Source organism: Culex pipiens, chromosome 3 (genome assembly GCF_016801865.2).
Source record: "Culex pipiens pallens isolate TS chromosome 3, TS_CPP_V2, whole genome shotgun sequence".
NCBI classification, from domain to species: domain Eukaryota; kingdom Metazoa; phylum Arthropoda; class Insecta; order Diptera; family Culicidae; genus Culex; species Culex pipiens.
The window spans coordinates 164,527,625-164,543,595 of NC_068939.1; the positions used below are offsets into that span (position 1 = coordinate 164,527,625).

Sequence of the window (15,971 nt, forward strand, 5' to 3'; positions counted from 1 at the left end):
GCTCGATTATCTGAAGCCTGGATTGTCCGAAGTTTTGATTATCCGAAGTTCGATTATCCGGAGGTTTGTATCAGACTTCGGAAAACCGAAACGCAACATAAAATATTGTGTTCTTATTTTTTTTATTTTCTTATTTTTAACCTCAAATTCTAGTTCTGTGTTGAATGCCTATTAAATTAGAAAATGTATTTTTTGCAATTCCGTCTTGAAACTACTTACTTTTCCTGTCATTCTTGAACGACGAAATAGCCTACTTTTCTGTACCAAAAATAACAGAATCGAATAGCAACACTTTTCAAAATAAATGCTGAAAAGTTCTACTTTTCAGCACTGAAATGGGTGCTGAAAAGTTGAACTTTTCAGCACTTGTTTCGAAAAGTAACACTTTTCCACATTTTTTTGATTTAAACGATTTATTGACAAAATACATGAAAATTCGACTTAAAATTTCACTCAATGGGTGTTTTTCGAAATTGCAAAAAATGTTGTATGGAACTCGTTGCAAAACTTGATTTTTTCAGCACTCGTCGTATTTATCCAACTCGGTGAACCTCGTTGGATAAATGTACGACTCGTGCTGAAAAAATCCTCTTTTTGCAACTTGTTGCATAAACTACTATTTTGCCATTCCGTCGTGAAACTACTTACTTTTCCTGTCATTCTTGAACGACGAAATAGCCTACTTTTCTGTACCAAAAATAACAGAATCGAATAGCAACACTTTTCAAAATAAATGCAGAAAAGTTCTACTTTTCAGCAATTGTTTCGAAAAGTAACACTTTTCAAAAAAAAATTGATTTCAACGATTTATCAACAAAATACATGAAAATTTGACTTAAATTTCACTGGGTGTTTTTCGGAATAGCAAGAAAATGTTGTATAGAACTCGTTGCAAAACTTGATTTTTTCAGCACTCTTCGTATTTATCCAACGAGGTTCACCGAGTAAATAAATAAATGATAAATGTACGACTCGTGCCGAAAAAATCCTCTTTTTGCAACTTGTTGCATAAACTACTATTTCAATATTTTATCACCGCCATTTTAGTGGCCATCTTGAATTTAAAAATGTTAAATCACATGAGCTAATCTCAACAACAAAAAATAAAAAAATAAAATCGTGCTCAGATTATCCGAAGTTTTTATTATTCGAAGTGAAATTTTGCCAAGGCTTTCGGAAAATCGAGTCTGGACTGTATAATGACTATTTCTTGTTGGTACCGAAAACCGGGGTGACTTTGATAGGTTAGATATTTTTTCTCAAAATGAAGAGTACAAACTTAATTCGTACGGAATGGTATGGAATCATAATGACCATGGTAGACAAATTTTCAAAGCACTTCAAGAAGAAGTTTTCATAAAATTTTGAAAAGTTTTTAAAGTTAGTTAACAATAATCAAGACAATGTTGATAATTGGCACTATTTCAGTATTCTCAAAGTGTCATGATTTTCTCAATGAAAATTAGGTTGAATCGGAAAACTGTTAATTTTTAGAAGAGTTTAAAACAAATCTCCTAAAAAGCTAACTCTCTTTTAATGGTTTCAGAAAGCTTGTTTTGTTTGAAATAAAAAGTAGATTTTTTGCAATTCCATCGTCAAACTACTTATTTTTCCTGTCATTCTTGAACGATGAAAGAGCCTACTTTTCTGTATCGAAAAAAAAAACAGAATCAAAAGTAATACTTTTCAAATCAAATGCTAAAAAGTTCTACTTTTTATTTTCTGGCAAAAAAAAATCATAAAACTAAAAATTTAAAAATTTGAAATTTGAAACGGGAAACTTCAATTAAATATTCAGGATCCCCAAATTTGTCAAATAAAGAAATTCAAAGATTCTGCGAATTGACAATTTAAAAAAAACCTGAAAATTTGAAAAAAATCAAAACCGGGTTTTTTCAATTACAACCATCAGCAATTTAAAATTTCTAAAAATAAAAACTCGAAATTTAAAACAAAAATTATATTTGAAAAAAATAAGAACCAGAATTAAAATTCGAAAATTTTGTCAATACATAAAAATTGAAATAAGAGATCGAAAATCAAAAATTCAAAATATTAATTTCTATACTTCAAATGTTTTAAAACACAATGCATTGTTGAACAACATAAATAATAATTCAGAAATTTAAAAAACTGAAATCTGGGGATTTGAAAAAGTTAAACTCAGTCGAATACCTAAATATTTCACTCCGGATAATTTTAAAACGATATTTTTTATTTATCTCACAATTTGAATCTTTAGCCTAAAATATGACTCAAAGAATGCTCCAAAATTCAAGATTTTCTGTAAATTGGTTGGATTTATCAACTTACGAACTTGAGAATTTTTCAGAATTTCAGATTTTTTTATCCTTTTATTTAAGATTATCTGATTTTGGAAATCAGTTTTTTTTTAATTTTCAGAACTTTTTAATTATTAAATTATCAAGTTATTAGCAACTTTAATTTTTTCAAATCTCAGAGTTTTTGAACCTGAAATTTTACAATTTTGAATGTTGGATTTTTTTAATATTCTTACTTTTTCCTCCAAGAATGTCTAGCGCACGCACCGTCACACACACTCAAACTAAACTGAGTACAGTCATCCCTCATATTCGGAACAGTTTACATATCGGCCAATGTTCAAAAAATCATAGAAAATCGATAATTGAACTTAATGATTCGCTTCTACCTTGCGATCTTTAGAATGCTGTATCGAACTTGCTGTATTTTTACTTTTAAATCAAGTTTTTGAAGAAAAACTTTGGCCCTTGAAATCCACAAATTCGGAACACTTTTTTCTTACGGATGTAAACAAACTTTAGTTCTCTCCAGGAGTACACATTTTTTTTACAAAATAATGACTTCACGCACTGAAATCAACGAAGCTCAAGCTTAGTTATGTGTTATGAATGGTCTGATATCTTTTTTGTAAAAAATATCAGTTAAATTCAGGTGTTCCACAATTGTGGGAGGCACAATAACATCCCACAATCATGGAACAGGCAATTTGGAGGCAGAGTTTTGCTGCTCTGGATAAAATAGTCTTGAAATAAGGTTTTTTGTTGAAAAAGTACTACTTTTACTAGTGAAATAGCAAGAGAATGTCAAAATAAAGGTCCTAAAAATAGTAGGGTCGACAGAAAAGCTGCATTTGGCATGTTATTGACAAATTACCGCAAAAGTGTTCCGAATTTGTGGGTGTTCCGAATATGTGGGATGACTGTAGTTTTCTACGATTTCGCACATTTTTTCGTGATTTTTAATTGTGTGAGCTGGTCATACAAAATGGGTATGAAAATGTATGAAATTCTGTATCTTGAGAAGAGATATTCTGATCGATTTGGTGTCTTCGGCAAAGTTGTGGGGAACAAAATAGTTACACGGAAAAAATCCACTAAAAGTTGATTTCCCAAAATATTATTTTTAAAGATTTCAAATTTTGTTGATATGTTTTATGGGACTAAAAATGCATGATGGTGCAAAATCTGGTTTAGCAAACATGAGTTTTTAGAAAACATTTTTTTTTTTTTTTTTTGAAAATTTCGACCTTGCCGATGAGCCAGAAATATTGAAGGTCTGCGAACCCTATCAAAAGAAATGAGAACACGCAGAAAAATATTTTGTAGAATCGGCCTGTACGAGGTTTGATTCAACAAAATTTTTGTTGAATATAATCAACGCCGATTTTGCGTTGAAACAAACCTTGATTTTATTAATTCCAAACAAATCTTGTTTTGTTTGTTGTTTTGAAAATGTTGCTTTGACGTTTAGCGTTGATTCAACAAAAATTTTGATTTTCAAATCAACAAAACGTTTTGTTGATTCAAATAAGTCTTATTTTTCTGCGTGTAATAAAGTTAATGTGTTAAACATGTTAAGTGGTGTATGCACTTTGGAAGGAATCGGTCAAGAAAAATTTCAAATGGGCAGCAGCGGCAGCGAAAGCAAGCCAGAGAGGGTGAAGAAAAGCCCCAAGAAAACGCTCCCTCTCCTTTGTTCTGCTGTTCGTAAAGCTGTTTCTTGACCCATTTCCTTCCGATCTCCATACTAGCCATTAAGGGGGAATGTTGCTATTTTTACTGAATATATTTACAACAATGACCAAATAAATGTGGCAAGCTTTTTTTTTGCCTCACGAATTTTGGAGTTTTTCACTTTTTTCACATTTCACTTCGGATAATCGAATCTTAGAATTTGAAAATAATTTTTAAGATTTTTTTTTTCGTTGTCTGATTTTTAATGGTCGAGCTTAAATACCCATAAACTACTCCGAAATGATTTAGAATTTTTAAATCCAAGATGGCGGCAAACATGGCGATGATAACATGATGCTTTTTTCAATTTAAAAGGCAATCAAATATACAAATTTGACGAAATTAGGGTCTCAGAAGTTGAATTTGACGTTTAAAGTAACAAAATAAAAAAAAATATAAGAATTATTTTTTTTGTCATGATTCGATTATCCGTAATCCCATACAAACCATCGGATAATCGAGTCTGGACTGTATACATAAAATGGTTTAAAAAATCTAAATGTCTTCAAAAAAATCTATAAAAATTCTGAGAATGGAGAACAAAGTTAAAAATTTGTTGAAAACTAACAAATCCCGCTTTCTATCTCTAGATCCATCGGCAGCCTGCAAGGCTCAACGCGATCGCGCCGCTCAAACATGCTACCACCCTGGCAGGGCCCATCCTGCCTGCACGTGCTGTACAACCTTCTGCTGGCACCGTTCGAAGATCTTCTACCCGATATCAGCACCAGTGAGTATTCCTCACATCTTTCTTTTCAATTCAGTGAATTTAAAAGAGTCTCTTTTTCAGCATCCCGCCTGGGCCGCCGCGAGCTCATCCTCGTCCTGGAAAAGGAACTCTACCTGGTGCCGTTCGCGATCCTCCGCAGCGGCGACGAGTCCGGCGAGTACCTTTCCGAACGCTGCTCCCTGCTTACGGTCCCATCGCTGCACACCCTGCGCCAGAAGAGCCGCACCAAGGCGCGCGAACCCGGTAAGTGATCTCTACGCGAAGTTTCTACGGTGATCGCGTTTCTGACGTAAATTTTGCAATTTTCAGCGGAAGGCCTGAACAGCGCGCTGGTCATCGGCGGTCCGAAGATCCCGGCGTCCCTGTCGGAGACGTGGGGCTGGTCGGAGTCGCCGGCGTCGCTTCAGGAGGCGGCCATGGTGTCGGACATGCTGAACACGAAGCCGCTGGTTTCGTGCAGTGCCACCAAGGAGGCGATCGTGTCGGAGTTGGGGGCGGCGGAGTGCGTGCACTTTGCGGCGAACGTTAGCTGGAAGATGGGTGCGGTGATTTTGAGCCCGGGGGAGGTGTTGGACTCGCAGTCGCAGAAGCGGTGGGACGGGGACGAGGACGGGGTGGGGGATTTGGGGGGGTCGGAGATTCCGCCGTTGTCGGACTTTGTGCTGAGCGCGTCGGATTTGCTGGCGATGAAGTTGAGTGCGAAGTTGGTGGTGTTGAGTTCTTATCACTCGGTGGAGCCGATTACGGGGTCGGGGGTGGCGAATTTGGCCGGGAGTTGGTTGTTTGCGGGGACGGGGGCGATTTTGGTGTCGCTGTGGCCGGTTCCGGAGACGGCGGCGAAGATTCTGCTGCGGGCGTTTTATTCGGCGCTGCTGCAGGGAACGAGGGCCGCGAAGGCGTTGGCCGAGGCCATGCAGACGGTGCAGCACACGAAGCACTTTGCACATCCGGCGAACTGGGCTGGGTTTATTTTGATTGGGGGGAACGTGCGGCTTTCGAACAAGGTTGCTTTGATTGGGCAGGCGTTGTGCGAGTTGATGCGAACGCCGGACAAGTGCAGGGACGCGTTGCGGGTTTGTCTGCACTTGGTGGAGAAAAGTCTGCAGCGGATTCATCGCGGGCAGAAGAACGCCATGTACACTACGCAGAAGAGTATTGAGAACAAGGCGGGGCCAGTTATTGGGTGGAAAGATTTGTTGATGGCGGTTGGGTTCCGGTTTGAACCGGCGGCGAATGGAATTCCGTCGAGCGTGTTCTTCCCGCAAACCGATCCGGAGGATCGACTGTCGCAATGCTCGGCGAGTTTGCAGGCTTTGCTTGGGTTGTCTCCGACGACCCTGCACGCCTTGTCCAAACTTGTGAACAACGCGGAGATCGCCGACGAGATCATCGGCGTGATGCGGAACGTGGTCACGCAGTTCCCTCCGAAGGGCACCACCAGCAACGAAAGCGAGAGTATTGACATCATAATCGGTGTGAGGTTGTGGCGCGTGGCAGGTTGCCACGAATTGCTTGCGTCCCTCGGCTTTGACCTCATGGAGGTCGGCCAGGATCAGGTCACACTCCGCACCGGCAAGCAAGCCAACCGCCGCAACTGCCAGTTTGTCCTGCAGTCGCTACTCGCCCTCTTCGACACCCAAGAAGCCCCCAAAAGCCTGGGCATCGAGTCCAGCAGCAGTTCCGAATCCCTGAACGAAGACACCTCGGACGAGGCGGCGCCAGCCGCCAAACCCCCAAGCCCTACCCCAACCGCACCGGAAGCCCAACGCAGCGTGTCCCCGGCGGTGACCGTCAAGAGCCAAGCCAGCTACAACTTCCCCCGACCACCGCTCCCCTTTCGCCGGGTGCCCTTCCTGAGCACGCGCAGCGCCTTCATCTCGTACGTGCGACGCCGCGGCGAACCGGACGGCGGTCAGACGGAAGTCCCCATGGGGACTCAGCAAGCGCAGGCCCAGCAGGACTCCAGCTTGGCGAACACTACCGACAGCGAGCTGTCGGACGGGTACACGACGCAGCAGATCTTGATGAAGAGTGATCACCTGGCGAAGGGGTTGGGGTATTCGAGTTTGCGCGGGACGATCAAGGTTTCGCGACCGGGTGGGGGCGGGGAGAGTGATGCGGCGTTCACGCCGAGTCCACCCGTTACGCTGCAGACCGTTGTTGATCCGAACGTTTCGCTGGCGCTGGCGCACCAGACGAGGATCAGGAATCTGTACACGAACAATGGAGTTAGCAGTTATGGGCATGAAACGGTGAGGGAGGGTGGTGTGAACTTGCGACGACCGGACAGTTCCAGCTCGGCTAGTTCGGCGACGGATTGGGAGGGCTCCGGACATGCTACGGTGCTGAGGAGGGCGAATCAAGGTCATCCGAATCTGCCTCCGTTGCCGCCACCGCGGCAAACTTTGCCGATGGTTGACAGTTTGAGGCCACTTGCTCCGTTGGCACCGGTCTACAATAACATAACCGGAGGAAGTGGAAGCACTGTTGGAAAGGTTCCTCAAACCAAGAGCGTGCTGGAATCGACAAGTTCGGACTCGGAGTTTGAGCGAAGCTTCGATCTGCCTTCAGGGTCGAACGCCGGCTCGATCAGCAGCAAGCTGACCAGCCTTGCTCACAGCATTCAGAGCATGCGAAGCCGCAAGATGAAGCTTCAACCCATGCAACAGCAGCAACAACAACTCCAGCAAACCAAGAAGATGGTCGACCAGTTCTCCTTCATGGACCGCCTCAGCTGTCGCACGGAGATCAGCAGCTCGAGCAACCATCACGTGGCTCCACCCCGCAAACCGCTCTCAACCCTCCCGGACGACGAGCGCACGCTCAACCTCAACGCCAGCAAGCTCTACTTCAACCCGGCGGACGCCGAAATCATCCCTCTCGCCGAGTCCGTCACCTCAGCACCCACCATCGGCGGCCCCTCATCCTCCGCCACCTCCAGCAAAGACAGCAACAAACCCACCAACAAAACCATCCAAGACTCGATCATGCGCCACATGAGCCGCGAAATGACCCCCACCATCTCCGAGGTCTACCACGAGCGCAACATCGGCCTCGGCCTCGCCCCCTCCCTCTCCAAGCTCCTCCTCTCCAAAAACTACGACGACTCCCCGGACCTCAAACCCCAATCCTCCTCCTCCACCTCCTCCGCCTCCGCCGCCGCCGCCTCCCTCCTCAACAAACCGAGCGCCGCCCTCACCGTCGGCAACCTCGCCGAAGCCATGAACGAAATCGAAATGAACGCCACCACCTCGTCAAAACTCGACGTCGAAGGCCAGTGCAACATCTGCAACAGCCCGTCCGACCTCCTCTGCGGTTGCAGCACCACCTCAACGGTCGCCGCAGTCGCCGCCATGACCGCAGCCCTCGGCGCCACCACCATCACCAAAAAGTCCAGCTCCAAACCCTGGCTCAGCAACGTCACGCCGAACCTCGTCAAACCCGGCGACCTCACCACCGCCGACATCCTCGAGCAGCAGAAGCAGCTCAAGTCGACCGTGTCCGGCCTCACCAGCAACATGTCATCGTCCACCGAAAACTCTTTGTCGACGGTGGTTAAGCGTGGTGGTTCGCCCTTCTCGGACTTGTCCAGAAGGGACGAAGGGGACGGGAGGAGTGTGGCGGACTCGCAGTGTTCTGGGAGCTTTCGTACCGATATAACCGGGTCGACGGTTACGGTGACGACGGCGGCGGCGTGTAAGGGAGGGCAGCAGACGGCGGTTGGTGCTGGGCAAGGGGGGAGTGGAATGCAGCAGCAGTCGGCGCAAGGTGGACAAGGGTCGTCGTCCGGTGGAAGTGCGTCGGGGCAGACGAGTTCGAGTCAGAGGAGTAAATACATAATTGATACGTGAGGATTTGTAAAATAGTTACGAAAGCATATTAACGAGATTTTAAGAAATTGTTTTAAAAATAAAGATTTTAACCTGCATTTTAAAAATAATTTAAATTAGATTTTAAGTTTTAAAAAGTAATAATGAACTGATTAGATAGACCTTTTTAACTATTGTAGAACAATCAAAACTATATTTTTTAAACTATACACAGCCGATTTGAGATTAAACATATTCATTTGATAAGTAAGGAAATGGGCAGAAATTAAACTGTATAAAAAAGCCTACAAAGAACCTTGGTGAGAATACTCGATTTTACTATATTAGAAACTAAAAACAAACTAAGAGGATTGATTTTAAATTCCCAGTGTAAAGCATTTTTTGTAAATATCATATATCGTCAAATATATATTTTAATTGAATACAAGAATGTTGAAGCAAATATAAACATATAGTTTTTTTTTTATTACTGAGAAAGAAATTGTTTCCATTTTTGATTTTTAATACAGTCCAGACTCGATTATCGGGAGTTTCGCGTATCCTAAATTCGCTTATCCGTGTAGAGTCGCAACCGGGACTCCTTGAGACACGACGTTCCGGACGGAGCACCATCGCTGCCGATCATTAACCTCCCAACCACCCACTGACCTCATGTCCGCTTCCGTCGTGTCCTGCTCCGGATTCCGCCAACCGGTTCCAGCACAATTCAATCACACTCACACTTCCGCGCCAAACGTTCACTCTCAACTGTCCACAGCGTAAACATAAACACGCGCCTCTTTTCATGCGCTGTCAAAAACCAAGTACACGCTTCAGTAAGGAATAGCCTGTTTCGGGTTATTATTACCCGGTCAATATATTTATATTGTTTACATTATTTTGAAGGGTGAAAACCCTACAATCCGAAGTTCGCTTATCCAAAAATCTCCGAAAAAAATAGGAAAAGTCATAAAAACATTTTTTTTTCTGCGTATTTCCATTTTCTTTTTTCTAAAGTTCAGCTATTGCAAGTTAGAGTAATTCTCTACGAAATCGAAAAATTTATTATTAATTAAATTATTATTTATTGTCGCTCTGGCACTAAACCGCATCGAGCGATTTCCACTCTCGACGCACTTTTTCTCTCCGCCTTTTTCTGTCAAACTTAAAATTTGGTATTACTCAATCAGTGTGTAAGCCAACTTTGTTGTGATTCCTCCATATTGTTTTGAATGAAGAAAATTTATATCGGTGGATGAACCAACTTTTTTTGTTTATTTATAAAAAACAAAATAAAATATGCACTACACTCAAACCCCGATGGTTTAACACCAATTGTCAAACGAACGGGGTCACGTTTTAGTTTGACACCCCTTTTACATGGAGTTCACACACACTACCAAACGTTTGTTTTGATAGTGTGCGTGAGTGCTGTATAAAATGTGACAGTTCGTCACTTTTTAGTTTGACTTTGACCAACCAACGGGGTACAAACTAAAAAAGTGTCAAACGAAAAAGTGACCAAGTGTATGTGAGTGTATTTTTACCAGGGGGATGCTAAAGGCCGCCATCTTGGATGATTGAGATCAATAACGCGCGCAAACTACGCACAGTGAAAACAAAAATATTTTTTATTAATAATTTCATTTTTGTTATAAGAATTACTGTAATAAAAGTCAAAATACACATTAGATAAGTTAAACGTTTCATGTGATAAAAGTACAACTTTAAATGAGGTCATCGGCCCGATGTGTGCTTAATAATCCCAACTTTAGTAGTTTATTTTGCAAATAAATTGATAAAAATCACATCAAAAACATACACTAACTTTTAAACGTACATTGCGGTAAAATTTTACATTAAACAATAATTACTTTATTTCCATTTTATGCCTGCAGTTTTTGTATTTTTTTTACAGTGCGCAGTTGCTTTGTTTTGGTTCCGTAACGAACAGCTGTTCTTTTGTGCTGGCGCCGAAATTGACAGCTCCCTTTTGTTCTGGTGCCGAAGTTGACAGCTGGTGTTGGCTGCGGGCGAGCTGCCTGTAGTGAGATATAGATGTCGCCCCCCTGATTTTTACCTGCAGAAATGGTCAACATCATCATCCAAAATCTCCAGAGTCTCGGCCCGAAACTTCAAACACGAACAAAAGCAGCGAACCGAAGATTGGCAATGACGTTTTGGAATTTTGACAGTTTGGAACGCATGAATTACCCCATTATCGGTTTCCCGCATGGGTGATGTGGAAATTGTTGCACATGGCTGAAGTTGGGAATTATGTAACTTATTTTAATGTATGCTAAATTTCAAAATTTGAACACGAATCTACAGCGAATCGATGTGAAAACTAAAGATACACTAAAGGCACGATGATTTGATGTGCAATCTTGATCAGAATCGCGATAAAAGCGGTTTAAATTGAAAAATAATAATAAAACAAATTTTGGTCTACAATTTAACGATTCTTTTTCTGTTTTGTAAGACTTAATGTTATAGCACAATGGTTATAGTTTTTTTTACAAAAATGTAAATTTTTCGGTTCGTCCAAAAACAATCTCATGTTTGTAAACAAACGACGCCATATTGCCAATGTTGTTCGGTAGCTCATATCAGGCCATCACCGGGGCCCTGAAAATCTCCAACGGCATCACGCAAGCGCTGATGCTATTAAGCTTGACAGAAAAAGGCGGAGAGAAAAAGTGCGGCGAGAGTGGAAATCGCTCGTTTCGATTTGGTGCCAGAGCTACAAAATATTTTTCAGTGACGTTTATCCTCGTGTTCAAACACAACTTGTTACACTCAGAATTAGAGTTGATAAATTTGCGAAGCGTAGTGTCAGATAAGTCGCCGCGAAAATTCGATTTATTTCCGAAACCGCAATAACATTTTGGAATCAACTGTTACATTTTAAAAGGGCGTTATATTGCCCTTTTTTAAATGTTAGTCGGTGGCAAAATGTATGTCCAGTTTGCATGGCCCATGTTTTAAAACATATCTCGATATTTTTTTGATTAGGTCCTATAAACATATAAAAGACAATAGCTTATAGGACCTTTTCAAAAAAACTCCAGATTTTCAATTTTGGCTTTTAAGGTGTTTTTGAAACCGCCTTAAGTTATTCAAAAACACCTTAAATGCAAAAGTCTAAATTTTGTTTATGGAACTTAAAAAAAACTCTACAAATATTCAAAACATTAAAATTTTAAAAATGTTGAAGTTACAACATTTTTACCCAACTTCAAAAATTTAAAAATTCGAAAATCTCTATCTCTATTTTTAGATTCCTACATCCGGGGGGAAGTATTGACGAAGACTTTGGATAATCAAGTAAGAACTGTTTTTATATTCATCAAATCTCAGAATTTTGGTTTTTTTTACGGTGCAACAATTGAACTATAAAATTCCATAGAATTTTGAAATATTTTTTTTTAATTCCTTTTTTTGCTTTCGATTTTTTTTTAATTTGAAAATATTTCTGAATTTTAAAATATATGTATTCAAATAAAATTGGAGTGGGGGTTCCTTTGTCGAAATAATTAGACCAGTATTTTTATGTTTGGCCATTAGGGTGACCAACGCCGTGTTAATTGTCATTTTCGTCGATTTTTGCACCAATTTTAGCTGTCTGGACGCAAATGAATCGTAAAAATTGTCAATTTTGTCAAACTATCAAAAAAAATTGAGTTTGTTTGTCGATACCTCCTTATAATATTTATATAATTGACGATCATAACATTGCAGAAACAAAAGTAACGTTGTCAGGGATGCGTTATATATTTTTTTAAATGAAATAAATTTGCTTAAAATGCCAGACATTTCCTTTACCACCACATTTCTCTGTTGATAAATTGATCTTAAATTCTTAAATTCCTAAATTCTTAAATTTCTGAGTTTCTAAATTTCCGAATTTCTTTATTTCATAATTGTTCAAATTCTTTAATGCCGCCATCTTGGCCGCCATTTTTGCCGCCATCTAAACTTGAGCAGTTCTTTACGAAATCGGTATTTTTTTTTATTAATTTTACATTTTGTATTTTTTTAATCCGGCTGAAACTTTTTTGGTGCCTTCGGTATGCCCAAAGAAGCCATTTTGCATCATTAGTTTGTCCATATAATTTTCCATACAAATTTGGCAGCTGTCCATACAAAAATGTTTTTGGAAAATTCAAAAATCTGTATCTTTTGAGATAATTTTTTGATCGATTTGGTGCCTCGGTATGGATAAGGACTACACTGGAAAAGAAATGATACAGGTTAAATTTTTTTTGACCATTTTTAATTTCACTTTTTGTCACTAAAACTTGATTTGCGAAAAAAAAACACTATTTTTATTTTTTTTTCTATTTTTTATATGTTTTAAATGCCGACTTTTCAGGAATTTCCAGAATGTGCAAAAAATCTTTGACCAAGTTATGAACTTGAAATCAATACTGATTTAGAAAAAATCGAAATATCAGTCGCAAAAAAAAATCTCAGCTTTTCAAGAATATTTTTTTTCAAAAATGCGCAAATATGGGCACTAGTTTTTAAAAATGAACATTTGCGAATATTTTCAAACAATTTACCTAAAAATGGCTATAACTTGAAAACGGTGCACTTTATCAAAATTTAACTGAAGTATTTTTTGATTGCAAATTCGATTTTACACCGAAAAACATAGTTGAAAAATTATTCGCAATTCGCAATTCGCAATTTTCAGTGTAAGAACGGGCCTTGACCGATCTTATGCACCAGGTTCCCGACGAACACGCACTGCCCTTACACCTACATCTCACCCTTGCTCTGAGTCAGTACGAGCAGCACGCTAGAACACGCTTTGAGTGTTCGTGCCAGGCATGCACACCTTCTTTTCCGGTTACGCATTTTAACTCGGCCGGGGGTGGTACATTACGTAGGGTTTGATGTAAGTATAAGCGCCTAACCATTTATAGTGTGCCTATCAACTTTCATTAAAGCAAAAACTGTTTTATTTTTAAGTTTGAATTCAAAAACTAGTTTTTATTTTACTGTGTATTGTTTTCTTCTGAAATAGGGGTAGGCGTGGCTGAATGGTTACGCTGTTCGCTTTGTAAGCGGAAGGTTCTGGGTTCGATTCCCATCTGCCCCTATCGAGAAATTATGGAAAGAAGGAATAATTCTGAACACTTGAATATGAACGAAAAATTCATTAGCTCGCGGCGGGGTTCGATCCCCCGTCCTTTGGGTCAGCAGACAAAAATGCTTACCACTAGACCATCGAGGCTTAGTTGTCTAGAAGGATTAAGAATGCTATAAGAATCCAAGAAACTTGATTGGAATCTGTGTGAACCTAAGAACAGGAAAATGCAATATTGAATGCAAGTTGAATTCAAGGACACTGGTTGCATAATTGTTAGGCGAATATTGAACTTTCATCACGACCAGAATTCACCACAAAAAGCTTGGTGAACCGAATTGGAAAGCTTCCAAAAATGAAGAACGAAGAATTCAGGACTATAAATAGATTTGACCGGCCGCATCACTTACCACGGTGAATCCTGGCTTCACACCCATCTTACTAACACCCTCAAACCTCACGTGATACTTTGTCGAAGACGCAGCCGATTTAGCGGTCTTCATCACTCAAGTATCGGACTAAAATTCCTATCCACTTCCCCGTGTCTTACCACTGGTCGTGGCCGGCGCTGTGATTGGCTAGCATGATAGGGACATTTGAAAGTTGCGAAGTGGTGATGATTGGTTCCTACTCTTCATCTGTGGTCCACGGAGCAATTCTTGGAGGTCCTGGTCAATAACAGAGTAGCAACTACGGGTAGACAGCAATGCTATGCTATGCTATGCTACTGTGTATTGTTTTCTTCTGAAATCTTTCCTAGTGTTGAGTCGTGTTTATATGTTGCTATTTCTTTTGTCGCGGTGTTTTGTTACAATTTTTGGTCCTAAGCATGTTTTAAAAGTTTACCAAAAATACAATAGTAATATTTGTGTTAATCCTTTAACCATTTCATAAATTGAGTAAGGGTTCAAACCTCACTTGTTTGCAGAAAAGGGTGAAGATTGATGACAATAGACAGTAACAGAGAATTTATTTTATAAAAATCAAGAATCAATAGTAAGAGAATGTTGATTTTATTTTAAAGAATAAAAATGAGAAGCTGTATGTAGTAGATATAAATTTAGACAATAGTTAATAAATAGAGATAAAAAACAAGCGTAGATTAAAGTAATGATAACTTATAGGACAGATAAAGAATTATTCAAATAAATAAATTCGCAATAAAATCAAAAGAGAAAAGACTAATGAAAAATAGACTTGATATTACTAGTACATTGAGGAAAAGTATTTTTTAAGGAAAAACACAAAGTTTGTTAAAGCAGTATCAATTGGTAAAAAATGAGTGGAAAAGCTTTGAGAGACAAGAGAATCAAAAGTAAGAAAAATCAAAATCAAATGATGGATATTAAATAGAAGAATCAATGAAGAAGTGAGAATCAGTAGAGCAAAATAAAAATAGGAGATAGGTGGTAGCTGAGAATGAAGAGAAGAGAAACCCCTTTGTGCGATGTTTCAGGTACATCCACAGCAGTTGACTCAACATACTGCGAATCAAAACAATACCGTCTACAATCACAAATTACTTCCCTTTCCCACATTGTTGCGCCCCTTTCTTCTAGCCGTCTCGACTCTGACCCGCGGTGGTCAAAGGTTTACGATCCGTTTCCACAGGCCACCAGCTAGGTCATCATGAAAACCAAGCCAACGTGGAGGTAAGAAAATAGGACACTCGCAAGGAACCAGAGCTATACTGTTCTGATCAAGATAATTCGGATGATCAAACAGAACTACGGATGTAGTTAGTTGCGCTCCTTCCAGGATGTTCCTTACGTGGACGTCAACCGAAGAGCACGCAACAAGGTCAGTGCCATTGCATGCTCTTAGGTATCAATCCTTGGCCTGCAATATTGTATGGAAAATTATATGGACAAACTAATGATGCAAAATGGCTTCTTTGGTCATACCGAAGGCACCAAAACAATTTCAGCCGGATTAAAAAATACAAAAAAAATCGAATGATCGGTAATTCAGTGAATTGTTCTTCTTTCAATTATTTTTTTTTAGGCTTCAATACCCAATTTGAGTAAATCCACCCAGGCAAAAGTTTTGTCCACTTCAGCAAAAGAGAGGGTTGAGGAGAACTACCAGTGTTGCCAATTTGCTCGAGTATTTTTTTGTTTTTTTGCGTCAAATATTGTTCGGAGGCAGACGTCGGTTGCCGACAAATACCAAAGCATAAAATAAAAGATTTTTCGCTGTATGTTCACTGTCCCATTTTGATGCAAAATAGTTTCTATGATGAAGGATTTTTTTGTAAAATGTTTTATTTAAACCAAATCTTCTCATAGAGTTTCTTTCAATAAACAAAAAACAACTATATA

At 40.0% G+C, this 15,971-nt stretch overlaps 1 protein-coding gene across 1 annotated transcript; it reads left to right on the top strand.

Moving 5' to 3' along the window:
- Window positions 1-4,598: 4,598 nt before the first annotated feature.
- LOC120431731 (tetratricopeptide repeat protein 28-like) lies at window positions 4,599-9,018 on the top strand (the record flags this gene model as incomplete). The annotated part of the gene is made up of 3 exons (XM_039596855.2): window positions 4,599-4,746; window positions 4,807-4,989; window positions 5,056-9,018. Coding segments are annotated over 3 exons (3,873 nt in total), but the record flags the coding sequence as incomplete, so codon positions are not given.
- Between the last annotated feature and the right edge of the window lie 6,953 nt (window positions 9,019-15,971).